Consider the following 15,829-nt stretch of genomic DNA (forward strand, 5'->3'; position numbering starts at 1 on the left):
GCAAAATTAGAAAATTCATCCCACCATTAACCAATGATTTTACAAAGAGACCATTTCGTATTTGCTGAGCTAGATGGCTTTTAGAAATCCAGTAAGTCTTAAGGGTTCATCAGGACTCTTTCCTTGTTTCTACAACAAAAAATTCAGATAAGGAGTGCCAAAAAAACATGCATGAGAACACATGACATGAAATATATATGTATGCAACTATTAAAAGGAAATGCCAGAGCACTGCCACATTATGTTCTAAATTTGCAGCTGGATAATTAAAAATAACACCATATGCAAAGAACTGGACTTGCTTAGGACTTCAATTTTCCATTTACATGAAACATTCTTTCATTTCCAAGCAGGGAGCACAAAACAGATGGAAAAATTTATCTAAGAGCTAGAACCCTATAAAACAAGAAGCCAAGTATTGGAAATGCGATTATCTCAAAAAGAGTGGAGGCCAGAGTATCTCATTTTAGTGCTAACCATTTTGGTAACTGACCATTTTGTGTTAAATAAAACCAAGGATATGCTAACATCAGAGCTGTTACAACTATCAAGGATCCTTCAAATCAGCTTTCTGACTGCAAGATAGGACAGTGCAGTATAATTAGAAAAACTGAAATGTATCCCAAATTCAACTCAAAAACTATTTAAATTTTTCAAGACGACAGAACATCAGGTCACTGCTGTTCTGTTAAGAGCCAGTATTTTCGAAATTTAGGAGTTCTTACCTTTTTCTTTGCCATAACGCCCTCTGTGAATGCCAGACTGCATGTTGTACACATCTACCTGCCCAGTTGACATCCCAATTACAGCAAAGTTACCACACGAGGTAATGTCAACTGCCTTTCAAGGGAATAAAAAAAAAAGAATAAACAAAACAAAGCACCTATGCAAACAATTCTTTAGGTGTCTATCAATCAGTGAAGTTGTTAGAAGGTACACAGCATATCGGGAATACAAAATACTAACATGTTCTTTGAGGAAACCTGCAGAGAACAAACTACATCTCAAGAAAGCAGAGGGAGAAGCTCCTAAAATGAGCAAATAGATAACATGTAATAAATATGGCAGTGCATGGTTATGAAAGATAATGAAATCCTAGCTTAGTGACATCCAGCAGAAGCCATAGATAATAATATCAGCACTGTAACTTAAATAATCAAGATATCCACAAATATAGTCCCTAAGAGAAAGTGTTAAGCATGGCAGCTGCAAGCCTCTTTCAATGCCCATGTTACCAATACCCTCCCAAATTAGGGTAAGGTCACGTAGAGTTCAAATAGGAAGAAACAAAGAAACAGTGGTCTAGATGTCTTTGGAACAGTCCAAATCTAGTAGTCAAAAGAAAACTGGTTATTTACAATTTAATTTATCTACCACTTAACTAGTAAAGCGTAAGGTCAAAAAACCATGTACCACAACACACAGGAGTTGCATGAAGCCCTAGCAAATGAGGTGTGCCACAGTAATTCCTCCTTTAAAAAGCTGATAAACTTCAGCAAACATTTCTATCTCTGTCACTGTGTGTTTGACACAATGTTGTTGTGTCCAGCTCAAGTGGCAAATTTTGAGGTAATATCCTGCTTGCAATTTGGAAGTACACTTTCCTGTATTGCCAAAAAAAGCCCAAGCCCCGAGCTTTCAGCAATCTGCATTCTCAGAGCAAGTTAATCATCACAGGCATACAGACAACTCTACATCACTGTGATAGAATAAAGAAAAACACTAACCACCTCTCTGAACCAGAAAGTTGAACTGAATGTTTAAGGAAAAAATGCGAATGCAAAATTTTTCTTAAGACCATAAGCATTACAAACCATCTCCTTGAACACACTGAGCTGGCAGAAATCACTCTGCAAAGCAACTAAGACACATCTAGACAGTGCTTTTTCATTCTAAGCATTATTTCTGTACCAACAGGAATAAAAATAGCATGCAGTGCCAATCTGAAGAAATCTTAGCCTAAATAAACTTACTGTTGCATATATGTCAATAGGTTTGTGTTTGCTAAATTCTTCTGGCCTCAGTTTGTGAGCTCCCATGGAGGTTTTCTGATAGTTCCAGGTTGTACAGGTTATATACCCTTGATGGCAGGCAATAATACCATCCCAGTCACTCTGATGTGCCACTTCTGCAAGGTAACACAGAGTCCTTTTAGAAACAGTAATTCTAAAGTCAAACTTAAGGTCTCCTGATATTTTAAAATACCTTTGGACAGCACAGTTCATATTTAGTGCTCTTGTTGCACAGTCAAAAGGCTACCACTCAGAAAAACCACTGGGCAAAGAGCTGTGCATATGCAGGGTAACCAAAATGCTAACAACAGAACCACAAGCACTGTTTAGTACGTTACGCTCTGTGTCTTTGCATATTTTAGACTCTGCAGCTTGAAAAGCATACCTCAATGTAAATGTTTTAAACTGGCTTAAATGGTTTAGACTGCTCAATCTGTACACATTTCCAGCTGAGTGTCTTAAACGTTTTCTTCAGCTGTTGAAGCAGCAGAAGCCACCAGGTAACCAAGTCAGGTTTAAGAGCTAAATCTGCTTCACATAGCAAAATACTTTCTTTGCATTTCCAGGAAAATTCTTTATCAAACACTTGGTATCCAAACTTTGTAGTCAAATACGATATATGGGGATCTAAATAATGAACAAGTTTGATTTTTTTCTGGAAATTTAAAAAAATTGAGAGCCTGAAACTGTGATTTCTAGAACTTCAAAGATTAAAACAAGATACAAACTGGTTTACTTAACCAAACAAAGACAATACAGCAAAAAAGAAACAACTCTAGAGTGTACTTAAATAAATGGAGGTTCTATGTATTTAAACACAGGCAGGTCTAGTATTAATTTTAAAATTTAATAATTTTAAATAAAAACCTTAAAGATATACACACATACTCGCAGTAAGTATATACAAACAGTCTGTATCACTGAAGTCAAATGGCTCCACAAAATTTTAAGTCCAGATCTTCCAACATAGGAAATAATAAATCATCCTCAGAAGAGAAAATAGCTACACTTTTGACAAAACAGATTTCAAGTCTGAAGAGGAGGTCATTAATTTAAAGAAACACATTTTGATGAAGCAAAGATAATTGTAATTCTGCTTAAAGAAGTTAGTTTCATTATTTGCATACTGAATTACAAATGAATGGATTACTTGAAATTCAACTTTGGAAAGTGGCTCAAATAAATGTACTGAGGACTCAAAACCAACTGTAACTGCAACTGAGATTTCCTCAGCTGACAAATATCTTCATCCTCCACCTAGCTGCTGGTTTTCCAGCCTGGAATAATATGTACATCAGGAGATTTTGGCTCCCATGCAGGAGATTTTCAAGCCAAGAGGCAGACAAGGATGTTTTAATATAAAATCCTCTTTTTGAAATATTGGAACATTTTATCAAGACAAATGCAATTTTAACTGACACTCAGTAGCTCATGAAAGGCCACAGAATAATCTAATCTTCATATAACATGAGCTTTCAAAACAGTAGTGTTTTGAGGGTTAAAAAATTAAATGAATACCTGAAGATAATGTATTTACATTTAGTCTGTAATCTATGTCAAAGATCACTTACCTGAAGCAAAGGCTGTAATCGGTGGTAGTGCCATCGTATCCAGCTTAAGGCCTTTCTTTTTTGATTTCTTTTTGTTAATTGAACCTTAAAAATAGACATTAAGGGTCTCAGTCTCATGGTTAGAACTGAGCATAACGGTTTAAAAAGGACTGTTAACAAAACGCAAAGCTCCTCTTAAATTTAGAAACATTTCGCTAACATGAACACATCATTGTTCCCTAGGTTTGAAGAGCTAAGAACACTAATACAGAGTTTCTGTCAGAATTCATGCAATGCTGAGGAAATCATCAGCCTTTTACATTCACAGATGTGAATTCACCACTAAATCTCTTTGTTCCAGGATCCTGTGCTGAAATCCTGAGGCACAGGTTCCTCCATCACAGCTAAATACATGGTCCTACAGACATGACTATATAAAGCAATAAACAGCATCCTTTCAGTAACCAAAGAATCTTGAATTTCAAATTTATACCCAAATTAATTCTTATGTGTCTTTTCAAACAGATCCAAATACGTGTATAATAATACAGACAGATACTTAAAACTACAAATTATTTTAGTCTTTCTGATCCTTGCTCTCCCAAATGAAAATGTTCCTTAACCAGAGCATGATGCGCAACGTGTGTTTAAGTACAGCTCTACACTAAATCAAAGGAACTCAAGCCAATAAATATGAATTGGCCAATAACTCAGTCAATTGAACAGAAGGGAAATAGGCTAAAAAGTTGCAATCATGTATGCTAAAATGTCAGCTACTGCTTTACACATTTTTAACACAAAAATCATGCCCAGTGAAGTAACATACACCGCCAGGATCAGAAATCACTTTTTTCCAAGTACAAACAAGTATAAGAGTACACTTACAGCAGGAAGGACTGAGTCTGCAAAATAACTCAGGTGACTGGCTTTTATAGAACAGTTAAAGTGAAAATAAGGCCTGTCTAATATTTACATAAATACTTTTCAGGACTTCTTTTCACCCATGTTTGTATTTTGACTGAAATACTTACCACGTCCTAAACTTTTATTGAACTTTTCATGCACTGTTGAAAAAGACTGTAGTGTTCCATCTTGACCTACGAAAGTATTAGCACAGAGCAGTGAAGGGCAAAAATCAACTTTACTCATAAGCTATTTGAGGAAGAAAAGTAAAAGATAAGCAATTAACAACTTTAAACACTATAATAAGGTATATACTAAAATTTCTGGTCCAAGAATAAATACAGATACACTGTAAGTAGCAGAATAAATGGAGCCTAATTTTCTGTAGCCTACATCCCATTGCTACAGCTCGGCCCCACACATGTTCACATGAAACACTCTTCACAGACATCTTCTCCATTCCTGACCCTGTAATGTCATTATTGAAATGAATTTCATTAATGAAATTTTATAAAGTTTATTTGAGGAGATGCCTCTTCTAAGGAAACCAGTAGCACTTGAAAGGAAACTAATTCATTTCTGCTGCACAAAGTTTTACCACTGTTTCAGAAAGGAGTGTAGAGAGTCAGTCTCTCTACACTGCAGATACATCAGATCTCAAAGGTTAAGACCCTTTTCATTGTAAAGGTTGCCTCTTTGCCCTCTCCTCCGCACAAGCAAATGTGAAGATTTGTTAAGCAACACTTGATTGATACTGCGGTTTGTCCGGTGTGAGCTGAAATACTGACAAGTAATTTGTTACATGAATTCAAGTCACTAGCTGGATGATCAGCAAGAGATCTTAGTACAGGTAATGTAATGCTTTCAAAAGTAGCCCATGCAGACAATTAATTACTTAGGAATAAGTAGAGACTAGGTGGTGAGTCCCTATCACCCCACTACTTAAGTGGTCTGGGTACAACACAGTCTGACCTGGCACTTCCATTTCCTAAGCAGTGTTTTCAAATACACTAGTTTCTAAGGAAGGGTAGTCACTTACGCATTTTTACACTTTTAGGTTAATATCTCAGTAAAAAGCAACCTTGAAAATAAATATTACAGATACAAGTAAGCTGTAATAAATTACAAAGACAGTGCAAGCCACAAAGCTTGATAAAACCAGTGGAAAAAGGAGTTATTAAAAATTAGTTTCTAAATACATTATGCTAATTGTTCCCCTGCCACAACCAAATTTCTCTAGCTAGTTACAGGTTTCATTCTGACTAGCTGATATTTGCTCAGGAGATAATAAACCAATTTTTATTTATCAAATATCTAAATACAGATGATAAGAGCAGCTCCTTCGCTATTCTGCTTTCTAGTACTCTTCAGCTTACTTGCTGATACCTTACTCTAGGGAAACATTAGTTTCCTATTAGAGTAGGAAAACTCTAGTGAAACACTTTGTTACAGTAAAAAATTACACTGTTTATGTTAACTACTTACTACGTTTCATAAATACATTATACAACACATGAAATATAATCTAGTATATTAATAAAGACACTTAGCTCTGCACATTTTCTTTATCACGGCAAGAAATCAAACTGAAAAAGAATGGGAATTCATACCTGCACTAAGAATTTGCTCTCCATTTTGCCCATGGTACCTGATTTTTGTTGGCGGCGCGCTATGTCCCTTTCGGCTTCTCAATACCCGACCTGTACCACCAGGTCCATCAAAAATCCACACCTGCATCCCAAAACAAGCAGAAAAAACAGGCTGTGAAACACTGACTTGCCAAAAATTGCATCTCTCGTCAGTGGAATATGTTTAGCTGGAAGCTGGTGCAGCCAACATCACACACTGGCTTTCACCCTTTACCCTAAAGCTTTGGAAGTTTCCACCACAGCACCTGACTGCTTCCTGTTCATTCTGCCCCTCTACCAAAGCCTAGTGGCATCAGCGTACATGCAACACAAGGGACTTTTATCAACAGCAACTGCTTATGATCCAAAACATCATAAAAATGGATCAAGATTTAAGAGAGTGTACTGGGATATAAAGTGTGGTTCTGGAAAAGTGGGTCTAAAGCTTTGTTCTTCAAGGCTACTACTAAGCAGTAAATGAGGCAATGACAACATAGCAGCAAATCTTTAAACTACACTCCACTACAGTCCAACTGAGAACCAGCAACTCGAGTTTTGTATCGGTTTCAGAGAGCAGCAGCAATTGCAACGCACCCGTAGAGCATTATCAGCACCATTAGTAATAAGAAGTGGCTCTCCAGGGACAAATGACATGCCAGCTATTGCTGTGGAATGGGCATCTTGCATCTGACACATCAGTTTCTTCTCCTCTAGATCCCACAAAGCAATGTGTCCAACTGGGCTACCAGCTGCCATTATTGGGTGTCCATCTGCTCAAAAAAAAGAAAAGTTCAAAAGGTTTGCTTATTGACATTGAGCTCATCCCTACTGACTTGTCACATCTGAAAACTGATGCAAGAAAAGCTTACAATCACAAGGAAAAAGAAATCTCAAGTTGATACTAGAAATAATATATGTTTTAACAGAAATGTTGGGAGTATGTCAATCAGAAAAACCCCAAAACTCACTGATAATAAAACCAGGACTTTTTCATATCAGATAACAATAGAACACCTAAATCCAGCAATCAGAGCTAGAGGTTTTGCGTGAAAACACAATAGATATTGACACAAAAAGGCTCTCCTTCTACTTCTCACAAGTCTTTCCACAATTTTCTCCAGTAGCGTTCTTCCTCAACAAGGTAATCTCTATCACAATTAAGATTCACAAGTCTATTCAAATAGGGATTAGATTCAGTATCAACAGCTCTGCAGGAAGGATCAACATTAAAGTAGCTAGCTTAGTAATTAGGACACGTTTGTTAGATAAGAAAAAGCTGTGAACATAAATAAGATTCCCCAGTAACATCATTCCGTAGTCACTCAACTATTAACATTCTAACATTGTCTGGGGGACAAAGACACTGCTGAGAAGAAGGTTTGGACACTAAAGCAAAATGTACTGATTACAGTAACTCTGACAATTGTGTACTCTGCTAGCTCTTGGCACACCGTAAACAAACTTTTCTTTTCAAATATGCTGTATGTCACTTCATGTGCCCTAAGAACACAAGAAAATCCTATAAAACAGCTAGCATGATGAAAATGCATGATCTTCTTTACTTATTGCTACCTTTTCTAGATTACCTGCAGCCTTTGAAAACTAAAAAAAAACTCTCAGCACAAATTTGGTTCTGAAATGTTTTATCAAAAACTAATTTCCTCTGTCCCGCTCAGTTTTAGTGCTTTCATACATGTTTTCACTAAAAAACATTAGGACATACCTGTACGAAAAGATATTGCTGTGATGGGACCCCAGTCCTGCTGAAATTTCATCAGAGTTTCATCAAACTTAATATTATGTACAATGATATGACCAGATACAAGGCCGACTGCAACAACATCCACTGCTGGAGCCTGCAATAAATGAAAAAATTCTGTTTCCAGAAGCTGTGACTCCTTTGAAGAACAGATCACTTCAAGTGTCCAGTAGCTCTGGTGGACCATTATACACCCTGACACACTCCCCACATATTTACAAGTTTTATCCTGGACAACTGCTGACCATTTTCAAAGCTGTCATCAGTGCCACAAGAAAGCTTTAACTTATTTTTATATCCAAAAATAAAAATAAAGCAAATGCCATTAAAAAATCTTTTCCTGAATCAACAAAATCTACATTTTATCAAACTCCAAAGCAAAATAAATTTGGCAAAAAACTACCAGTGTAATGAAGCTTCATGATACAAATGCAACTTGAAAACTCTGTGAATTCATGACATCATTCAGTGAAGACTACAGATATGATGAACACAAAAAAGGTAAGATGCTAAATGCAACAGAACTAGGAATAGAGGAAGAGCAGATAATAAACCTTCAGTCAAGAGAGGGCTACTACAAGTCCCTGGGAGAATACAAACCATCTTTACTGCTGCCACTTTAAACAATATTTTGCCTGCTGTTCTTGACCAGTTACATATGAAAAGAAAAGATAACAAAAATACTAACTTGTTCAAGAGTTGTGACTGCTGAGCCCCATCCTGGAAATGAGTACAAGAGTTTGCTGTAAAACAAACATTAAAAACCCATAAATCAATTAACCCTTGGGTATTTTCAATAACAAAGTGGCTGCTTTATATGTACTTACACAGAAAAGTATATCAGCTGTGCATCTGTCCTTATAAGTCAGATAGAAGGAAAAAAAAAAAACCCTGTGATACTAATAAGTAAGGCTAAAAATAAAACTTATGGCTAATTTTTATTGAAAAAAGCCAGTGTTGTGCATTAATACCACAATGGTGACATAACTACATGACACAAACATATGAAACAAAATAAATATCAGTGATATCATGGCAAGCTGCGTTAGGAGAATGAAACACTGATTTATGCAAGCCAACTTAACACCTATCTGCAGTATGAACATGAACATGCAGTGAAGCTCACTGTACCTGTAACTTTCATGATTTAGAAAAGCAGCTGCTCATGGTAGGCATGAAATACTGACATTATGGATGATGATCTACTGGGATTACTGCATGTCTACACATCTCTTATCTGAGTCTAAGGCTCAAATGCTAGTAATTACCTCCACTCTACCTGCCAGCACTCCGCTGGACTCAAAACAACCAAAAAAGCCAAGCTTGGAAGATGGGAGGCAGGAGGCCTGAACATGCTTTAACTATTATTTTAATACCTTTCATGGGAAAGCTATGTGATTCCAAGAAATTTAAGAAAAAAAAAGTAATTCCTGAACAACCCCTGCCATTTTGCAAGGAGAGTAAACAACACGCAACCTGAAAGGCATCAGCATTCAGGGAGCAGCAGCATTCTTTGTTCCTGGAGATATACCAACTGAAAACCTGTGCCAATACCTAGTAAAAGATTCCATACTTAACAGTATCATTTGTTGCCTATCAAACTACTTGGAGCATGAAGTGTAGCCAAAGTATCAGAATCTTACTTGGATCTTATATTCCATAGCTGCAAGGTTCCTTGTTCACTCCCAAGGAGAATTTTATTCAGATAGGTGCTGGGATGCAGAAGTGCAGAAACTGCAAAAGTGGCTTTATCAAAATCTATTTGAAGATACTCTTCTGCAAAAACAGTAAGAAATAGTGTTAGTGCAGCTACCCCTATAAATCTGCAGGCTTGTCACCCCTTCACAAATGTAAAAGCAGGACCGATGTCTACTCTTCAAATCCTGCAACTGGTGTTTCTTACATTACAGGATTAGCTAATGTGTAACAGGAGAGGCTAAACTGCTTTATGTTGTAATATCTGTTGGCTTGAAGGTGTATTTTTTCACTATGAGCCTACCCACTACAACAATACTGGCAACACTGTAGTGATTTGTATCTCTCTGAGCAATTCCTGCTCCTGCCTGAGCAAAACACCTCATCTGATTAACCCGCCTTTTGTTTGTTATCACAACTCCAAATCTCTAAAGCCTGGTTACAGACACTTTTGACAACCAGCACGCAGGGAATAACATTGGTCACACCAATGAATGTTTTCTAAAGAAAAATGTTTGGGGCACTGAAGCACACTTTTACAAAGCACTTGACAACAGCATGAGAAGATGCTGATGCAAACAAAAGGATTATTCATTAGAATTTAGTCGTACCCAGTCTGGTAAATATCAATAAAACACAGGGTTGCAGAGGTAATTCCAAAGCTGCTCTATCACAGTCTTTATGAGAAAATGGAACACTAAAATGTAATTTTCATATAAACATTCTCTCTTTACGTCTACGTGGAACCTTACTGGGCCTCTCCACATGGTCCAGTATCCATTCACGAAACATTACACCAGGATTAGGACTTCAGATCACCAATTTAGCAGCACAGTCATTTAAGAATTTTCTTTAAGAATTAACTACTTCTGAACATGTGCATTTAAAAAAAGCCCTTCTTTTTAAATTATTGAATGTCTTACAGTGCTATCCTATAAAGCAGCAACAAAAATAAAATCTCTCACCTTCTGACTGTATATTCCAAACAATAAGAACATTATCGACATCCACAGAGATGACGTGATCACCAAAAGGCTGTAGAAGGTGTATCCCTGCCTTGTGGCCTTCATAGGTATGAACCACCTACAATTTCAAAATAGAAATGCTTCCAGTAAGCCATTAAGGTAGAGTTTCATGTTAACATAGTACTTAAGGACAGCTAACAAATACCAGCAACAAGTTCAAAACAAATTTATGGAAAGGCCAGACAACTTGAAGTGGAAGATAAATAATTGTATCTGATACTTAAAACTGTTGACAAAAAATATGATACCTAAGTATTTTAATTATTTATTTTCAACTAATTTAGCTTACATGAAGCGATGGGTTTTTTTAATCTTTAAGTAGCTACTTAATTATTGTAATTAACACACAAAACACAGTTCAGCCACTATGGAATTTGCTCTTACATTCTCCTGGTTTAAGCTTTTAACTCCTTATTCTACAGTTTGTTTCCCTAAAACTGAAGGTACCAAACATCTATAGAAAACGGCATCCATATAAAATTAACTGCCTTGATACCACAAACACTACACAACTGTTTTGTACTACTGAGTAATAAGTAAGTTAATAGAAACCTCTTTGTTCCTGGCAAAAGCATGGAGAATATTGTCGTATGAAGCAAATATCAACATGCGATCTGCTGCCAAACATGTGATGTCTTGTGGCAAAGTGTTACCTGTTGATCAAACAAAAGAAAAAGTTAAACAAGTTTCAGGTTCCTAGCAAGAGAGAAAGCTCAACAGTGTATTTTTTTGGCATGGTGACCCACAAAAAAAGCCCTCTGGCTGAGCATTATGTCGAATTTTAGAGAAATGCACACATTTCAGAAGAATGCAAATATAAACTACAAAACATTTCACCAGTAACAACATTATAAGTAACATAAGACTGGTAGGTCACAACGTAGTTCTTTTGAAAAACATTAAATATTTAATTAATTAGTGAATTATCTCTGTAAGTAAAGGTACATGTTAGCTTTGTGAGGGCTGGAAGCAGACAATAAATCAAAGTCTCAGCATTAGCAAGGCTTATTAAGGTTAAGTTATGCTGCAGGCCTCGGAGTTAGCCACCCGCTCCTGCACCTGACTCCTGACCACACTGAGAATTTAACGCTTGAAGAATATTCTCTCCCCACCTCACAGCTGGCTCAGAAAGAGTAACTAATATTGGGATATTTACTTTACTAGCCCAAAAGGTAAAAGAGTCAAAGTTCCAGACCACACTGAGAAACTGGTGGTGTAGTCCCAAAAGGTAGAAAACTGAAAAATAAACACCGTAGGGAATAATACTCTCCAAGGAAATATAAAAATGCAAATTAAAGCACTTAACACTTCGGCAGAGAAACACCGGATCAAAAATCACTGTGGGAGCGCACCTATGATACAAACTTGCATGGTCACACAGCAGCCTTTCCCACAAAGGTGCTTTGTACTGTGAATTAGTAGTAGACACAAAGAAAACTACACACACTGCTGTACTGCAGCACAGCTTCAAAAGGAGGAACTAAAATAAGAAAGTAAAAAAGGTTGCACTCTATGAGGTTTCATTTGTTTGACCACATCTTCCCAGAGCACCTCTGAAGTAACTCAGGCTTACAACCAGGTTACAGATACCCAGTACTCCAGAGGAGCTGTATGCAAGGCTGCTAAGGCTAAGACAGTTTTAGGCAGACCCAAATTAAAAAGTTCAAAGTGCCAACCACATAACATCAACAAACCAAAAGCACTGTAAAAATAAACGCACAGCATTCATTTTTCTCAATTACAATTTTGTACGTCAACACCTCAATTTCTCAAAAAGCTTAGATGATTACATATGTAAGATGATGTAGCCCATTGAACAGAATATGCAATGTTTTTATAATTTTGCAAGATGAAATTAATCCACATAATACACACATTAATGTGTGTACAGCTTTAACAATGCACAGCTGATCATCTAAATCTAGTCCTGGTTGTGTGACATTTGCTCTCAAATGTCTCTGTTAATAAAAGAATAAAAAGAATAAAAATAAAAAGGTGCTCTGTTAATAAAATATATTTTATATATGAGGTCTCTGTAAAAACTTAGTGGTATACAGAAGTAAAGCCCCTACTTTTCAAGACAGAGTGCATCCCTCTGAATCATGTAAATGTCAAATGAAAGGGACCTTTGGAAATCAACCAGTTCAACATCCCACCAGCTCCTCACAAAGCTTGATTATCACCAGTACTAGACTGGGTTAGCTGCAGCTGTGCCCAGCTGAGTCTTGGACACTTCAGAAGAAGTTCTGCTCAAGGTCTACACAATAGCACACTTACCTCTCAGATAACTTTCCTGCCCTCCACTGTGACCCTCTCAAGCTGCAATCTGTGGCTGCTGCCCCTTGCTGCTCTGTCTACCACTACCACCATCAGCACAAATCCAGCCCTTCAGGTAACAGGCTGCCTCTGGGTCACTCTGTATCTTGCCCTTCTTAGCACTAAACAGATGCAGTTACTCCAGTGTCTTTTCATACTGCATGCGGATGCCCCAATACTCTCTCGGCTCCTCAGCATCCCTTCTGCAGGAGAAAGAGGAGCTGTGGAAGGGATAGAACCACACTAACAGGGTGCTGCAGTCCAGGCATGGCCTGGTGCATGAGGTGCAGCACAAGAACAGCTTTCCTTGACCTGCTGGCTGCATTCCTAATGAGGCTGGATATGCAGCCTGCCTTACTCAGTTACCGTGTTGTTGGTCCACATTCAGGCTGGCACCAGCACAGCCCCACCTTCTCTCCAGCAGGATGCCGTGCAGCCAGTCAGCTCCCAGCTTGCTCTGTCCCAGGTGCAGCAGGATTCTGCACTCGTCCTCGCTGAACTTGGCAAGGTTCCTGCTGGCCCAGGCTTCATGTTTTGCAACAGCTCCCTGGACTGAAACTCTGCTGTTCTGGGTGTCAGCTACTCCTCCTAAAATAGCATCCTCTGCAAGCTGAACCTAGGAGTGCATGCTGCCTCATCACCCAGGCTGCTGGTGATGGTGCTGAAGAAAGTGGGCCCTGCTGTTGCCACCCAAAGTGCTTCGTCACCAAAGGCCAAGTGAATGTCAAGCCACCAATTCATATTCTTTGTATTCAGTACAACCAATTCCTAACACTCCCTGAAGACATCCACATCTATTTTCTTCATGTAGTTATTTTCCTCCTATAACACTCTTCCAATAATCACAAAACAACAACAAAAAGAAGGGATCTGAAATTAATTCAATAAATTAATAATTGAGCTTTATTCACTGTGCAATCCTTATGGCTCAGAAGTGGTTTTGGAAGAACAACATGGTAAGAACAGAAGGTTCACAAGGTACGTCTCTAAGAAAACTAAATCCCAGTTTCAACAGCAGACTTATTTCCAAACTTGTATTTTAGATTTCTGAGACTACTTTTAATATATTTCAGTGTAAATATTAGTAAGTACAATTTATTTTTTTGCTTTTGAGTTGAGAATGAAGTGCAGATGTCAGACATATTAAAGAAAACCAAACAACAAAATAAGAGGAATGAACAACTTGTGCATACTTACTCACAGCAACAATACCAAGCTTCTTCACCTGCAACGAAAATATTTAAAAGGCGTTTTTAGTGATTGGTTGCAATGAATTTGCTATAAATAGAAATTAAAAACTCTAGGAATTAACCTAGATCAGACAATGAATTTGATACCTCACAAACCAGAAAAATGATTCATCCTAGTTTACAACACTGTCTACTGAAAAACATACAGACAGCGGGTCAAAAGGAATGGGACAATGCATTTGCCAAAAGACAACTACTCACCAACAGTAAGTTGTGTTTCCTGATATATTTTACCCTAATGCACAGAAAACTAAGGACATGTTCAGTCACCCTGAGGAACTTGGGTACCTTAAGTTTCTACATCATCTCTGCTTCTACCTTATTTTCACTACAACCACACTGTATTCTAATTTTACCTCTGTTTACACAGAATTTGCTTTAGTTGCAAGCATCTAAGCATCTCTGCCTAGTGATGATCACTACTATGCTTCAAAGGCTGTGAAGAGTGACAGGAGCGAAGGCTCAAAAGGCGCCACAGAAGCGCAGGGAGATCCCTGATGTCTGCCCTCTGGTGTTCACTATACTCAAACCTGTGTAGTTACTGGGTCCTACACACTGAAAATGCTTCGATTGAACCCAGGGAAGTAACGGAGTCTTCCTCTTTTGAGACATTCCAAACCCACCCAGACACGTTCCTCTGTAACTTGCTCTAGGGTGACCCTGACTTGGCAGGGAGGTTGGTCTGGGTGATCTCCAGAGGTCCCTTCCAACCCTGAGGGGGTTTAGGATTCTACATTGCAAAAAACGAGTCCGTCTGAACTCTGTTACGCTCATCCGTTTTCATACAGGAGTTTTAATAGGATCTGACTGCCCCCCGCCCCTAAAACGTAATCCTCAAACGCTAAACCAGAGCGGGGGAGCTTTGATTTATCTTGTAATGAAGGAAAAGCTTCAGTACCTGGGCGCTCCCGACGGATGGGCTGTGCCGCATCGGCTAGCGCTGCCCACATGGCTAAACAAGCCCATTCCCGGCCTGTTTAGCCGGCAGCCTCCCTCCTTCCCTTCCTCCCTCGCTCGCTCCCGGTCACCGCCGGCTGCAGAGCCGCGGCACCGGGGCGCCGCAGCCCCGCACACGCTCCCGCATCGTGACGGCGAGGGCGGAGGGGGGGGGGGGGGAGGAGGAGGAGGGGAGGAAGAGGCGGATCTGCCTGCACGGCCCCGGCCTCCCCACGGCCGGTCGGAACGGGAAGGAGGTCGTGAAAAAGGAGCGGGGACCGGGACGCCGCGTACTCACGTTGTAGGTGTGGACGCTGCGCCCGACGGCGACGGCCAGGTAGAACTCGCGGTGGCGGCCGTGATAGCGCAGGACGTGCGGGACGTGCCCGCTGAAGCGGCCGAGCACCCGGAACGCGGCGAAGAGCGCCGAGCCCTCCCGCGCCATCGCTCCGCACGTGTGCGCGTCCGTGTCCGCATCCGCCCGCCGGCCGCCCGCCCTCCCGCAGGAAGCGCCCGCCCGCTTCCGCCGCCCCGCCCCGCCCCGCCGTGCGCCGCCGAAAGCGGCCCCCGCGCCCGCCCCGCGGCCCCGCTCCGCACGCCGCGTACGGGCGCCGTGCCGCCGGGGCGCGCGGGGGAGCGTCAGCCGCCAACTGCTCCACAAACACTCCTCGCAGCCGCGACTGCGCGGTTTTTTTCCTTTTATTCTTCATTTTTGTATCCCCTTTTTATTCTTCATTTCGCTATCCCCTTTGCCC

General features: G+C 39.6%; 1 protein-coding gene across 2 annotated transcripts in view; it reads right to left on the reverse strand.

Moving 5' to 3' along the window:
• The window catches only part of WDR36 (WD repeat domain 36), a 31,751-nt gene extending 16,176 nt beyond the window's left edge, over positions 1–15,575 (reverse strand). Inside the window, exons 1-13 of one of the 2 annotated variants that reach the window (XM_032096329.1) lie at positions 15,373–15,575; positions 14,086–14,113; positions 11,125–11,225; positions 10,513–10,630; positions 9,496–9,628; positions 8,541–8,595; positions 7,817–7,949; positions 6,688–6,863; positions 6,076–6,196; positions 4,594–4,659; positions 3,584–3,667; positions 1,974–2,128; positions 726–840 (exon numbers count right to left, since the gene is read on the reverse strand). In XM_032096329.1, the coding sequence (XP_031952220.1) occupies positions 726–840; positions 1,974–2,128; positions 3,584–3,667; positions 4,594–4,659; positions 6,076–6,196; positions 6,688–6,863; positions 7,817–7,949; positions 8,541–8,595; positions 9,496–9,628; positions 10,513–10,630; positions 11,125–11,225; positions 14,086–14,113; positions 15,373–15,519 (1,432 nt within the window). In that variant the 5' untranslated portion in view covers positions 15,520–15,575. Of the gene's footprint in view, positions 1–725; positions 841–1,973; positions 2,129–3,583; positions 3,668–4,593; positions 4,660–6,075; positions 6,197–6,687; positions 6,864–7,816; positions 7,950–8,540; positions 8,596–9,495; positions 9,629–10,512; positions 10,631–11,124; positions 11,226–14,085; positions 14,114–15,036; positions 15,183–15,372 lie in introns of those variants that run through there. The other variant, XM_032096330.1, reaches the window with a different exon arrangement.
• Positions 15,576–15,829: the final 254 nt, after the last annotated feature.

The sequence above is a fragment of the Corvus moneduloides genome, chromosome Z (assembly GCF_009650955.1).
Source record: "Corvus moneduloides isolate bCorMon1 chromosome Z, bCorMon1.pri, whole genome shotgun sequence".
In the NCBI taxonomy this organism is placed as follows: Eukaryota; Metazoa; Chordata; class Aves; order Passeriformes; family Corvidae; genus Corvus; species Corvus moneduloides.